This window comes from Dichomitus squalens (genome assembly GCF_000275845.1).
Source record: "Dichomitus squalens LYAD-421 SS1 unplaced genomic scaffold DICSQscaffold_16, whole genome shotgun sequence".
In the NCBI taxonomy this organism is placed as follows: Eukaryota; Fungi; Basidiomycota; class Agaricomycetes; order Polyporales; family Polyporaceae; genus Dichomitus; species Dichomitus squalens.
In genome coordinates, this window is record NW_006766898.1 from 422,729 (window position 1) to 425,870 (window position 3,142).

Below are 3,142 nucleotides of genomic sequence, written 5' to 3' on the forward strand. Positions count from 1 at the left end.
CAGAGACGAGGTGGCCAAGGGTCGGCTTGAGATTGTGCATCTGCGCACATCTGACATGCCAGCAGACATCCTGACCAAGTCGCTGCCCAAGCCCAAGGTGCTTGAGATGGTGAAGATGCTTGGATTGGGGACTTGATGGATTAGGGGGGAGTGTTGGAGTCGGTGCTGTAGCGCCGTCGATTTTAATCGCACCAAGTCCCGCATCGCGCCATACATAGTTCGCACTGTCCGCTATCTACGGTAATTTTCGTATAGTCACAACTCTCGTTTCCATACAGATATCGCATTTCTTTCACTAGTAGTCTCCATTTCTGTAGATCTGACTGCACTCTAGAATAGTGTCTACCTTATGCACTTCTGGTCCGTTTGGCGCCATTCCAGCGCCACGTAGTGTATGGTTGTGTTAGCTAGTTCCCACGCGCTCTGTGCGCCGTCATCTGCGCCTGAGTCGACTCTGCAGTCCTTAAGACTTACAGAGCTCGACTTAGGTGTGTAGCACAGTTTCCTTGCAATGAAAAGACTTACAGAGCTCGACTTAGGCCATTGTGACCCCTCTGAGGCCCACTGCAGCTAACAGCGCTCTGACCGAAGTTTCGTGTTGACGTTTATCACTGCGCGCACCCATCATCCCTCTCTGTCGACACTCGGTTCTGCCCATGCATCCCCTCCACTATCTCAAACTCTTGACTGTGCCCACCGACACTGCTGCCACAGTGACTTCGCACAGTTGTGCCCGTGAGCGCTTGTAGTCTAGTATCTAGTAACGTGTAGCACCCTATTGCACTTTCGAGGCGTACGGGGTTTCAGATATCCCTGTGCCAGGCCATGCACTTGCGCCCGCCAGCACTTGTACCGGCATTGTTAGTGACCTTAGGACTGGAGGACAACCATGTGGACCCTCCTTATGATAGCCTTTTGCATATGTACCTAGCTAGCTTTTCTTGGGCACAGTTGGCGACTTCTACCCGGGTTGTAGGCATCTCCAGCTTGCTTGCTTCCTGGTTGCCTCAATAGGTGTTCATATCTTGTTGCTTTCGCACGTGGCTCTCCATCTTATATCGCGTTTCCCTGTCTCCTGGCTGTTTTGGATCTGACAACAGCAGCGGAACCTTCTATCTCTTCTGACGAGGAGGTCGAGCAAGCAATTGGCCCTGACCATCCTGCCTCTGAAGAAGAAGAACCTCCTTTCAATTGTCAAGGTCTACCTCACATCTACGACCTTGAGGACGGTTGTGATCGAGCATACAAGCTTGATACAGCAGAGTGGCGCCAGTGCGACGAGGACATCTGTCCCAATCGTTTTTCAGGACCACTTAGTCCAGAAGATTTTCCCTCAAGCTTCCCCTTTGCCCTCTGCTCCGATGTTCAGACAACCGAACCATTTATCCACGCTGCTGCTTTTGGATTACCGGACTCAGAGCCTCCAACGCCAGTCCCGGTATCCATCCCTCTTCACTATCTCGAGCAAGACTTTGATTCTTTCTTTCACGCTCCACCTCCATCACACTCAGACGATTTCTTTGATTGTCATCTCCTACTCCATTCCCTCGTCATGTTGGACAAGGTCGACTCGAGTTCTCTCACGTCCCTTTCCAACATCAACCAGTACCCCAACTGGGCTGCGCAGATGAAGTGCTATCTCATCATGATTGGTTCCTGGAGCATCACCAACTCAACACCAACTACTCCCAGTGATGCTGAAGCACTTAAGGAGCACAACCTTAAGATTCAGAGGGCCCAGAGTATTATAATGATGAAGGTCGATCGTTCACTCCATTGTCTCCTCGAAGATGATGCTGGCTGTAACGGATCGTTCATTATCTTATCTTATCTACGTAGTTAATCTACATCTTGTATCTACATCTGGATCGTCATGGTGATCGGCGCTGATCCATCTGGATCCGCGCAACGTGGCGAAGGCTTCTCAGCCTTTCACCACGTCCACCATAGTATACGCCCTCTCAATCTAGAGATTGGTTCAGTGTACTTTGGACTTGTGTGAATCAGGCGACACCCGTAAACATTACACTTTTTTACACTTCATACCACGAATACGTGGGTTTCTAGATTGTATTGTGCGTTAGGCACCTACCATGACGGAACCCTCGACATCACACGCGACACACCGTGAGACCGCGAGCTCGACTCGAGCTTCGCCTCTGAGGCGGTCTCCCCGAGACCCGGACACTTCGTCAGGAAGCTCTATCCCCGGAGGTCCTAGCTCGTCTGGCAGATGTGCGGACTCACTCCGAAACGGCGCTCCCCTAAGGTCCACAGGGACCCGCCGGTTCTCTGAGGACATAGCAAGTAGTTCGACGCCTACTGCTAGTCGCCGACAGGAAGTTGCTCCCGAGAATAGCTCAGTTCGAGCAAGCCCGGCGATATCGCAGGGTGGGGTAAACCCGACGTCAGTAGCGTCGAACCCCTTAAGGAACGTAACCATTAGGTCCAACCGAGATAGGAACTCTGCTGGTAACGCAGGAGCGTTAGCAGTATGAGACGCCGCGGGGGATGGGGACAACGAGCCCTCCAATGCACTACCAGTGCGGAGGTCTCCGGTCATGCAATTGAGGATGCAACAGTTCCTCAATATTTTAGGGCGCACCGCCCAGCTTGGGGTGTATATAGCTGAGGCCACCGACCAGGAATGGTCCCCGCGTAGGGCGTTGTCTTACGTGACGGAGAACCTCGAGATGGAGGGCGTACACACTCTGGCGACGTGGCTTCATAACCACGCGCTGGATCCAGAGGCAAGTACGCCCGAATGGGCGTCGCGGATGCTAGAGTCGTATCCGACTCGCCGCGCCAGGATAGTGGAGGAGAGCACTACTGAACAGCAGTCGGAGCAACAATTGCAACCACCACCACCTGAACCCGCGAACCAACAATATGCGCAACCGTCGGTTGCAGAGGTCGCGGACGAGTCACCGTCCTGACTAAATATAGCCTACGAAACGGCGACGGAGCAACTGCAGGAGTTGCCAGACATGGGCCTCGGATTGATACAGGATGGGGAAACTGTTCAACCGAACAGTAACCCTGCCCCTGAATTTCATCAACGGTTAGAGGCCGCACTGGCTCATACTCGAGACCAGCGCGAGCAGAACGCGGGCATCGCGGTTCAATCGAACCGCGTTGCGTC

The 3,142-nt window shown here is 53.1% G+C and overlaps 1 protein-coding gene across 1 annotated transcript; it reads left to right on the forward strand.

The window, feature by feature from the left end:
• Positions 1-1,552: 1,552 nt before the first annotated feature.
• Positions 1,553-2,936, forward strand: DICSQDRAFT_170587 (uncharacterized protein; the record flags this gene model as incomplete). The annotated part of the gene is made up of 2 exons (XM_007366203.1): positions 1,553-1,759; positions 2,583-2,936. 2 exons carry the CDS (start codon positions 1,553-1,555, stop codon positions 2,934-2,936), a joined length of 561 nt encoding a protein of 186 aa, XP_007366265.1.
• Between the last annotated feature and the right edge of the window lie 206 nt (positions 2,937-3,142).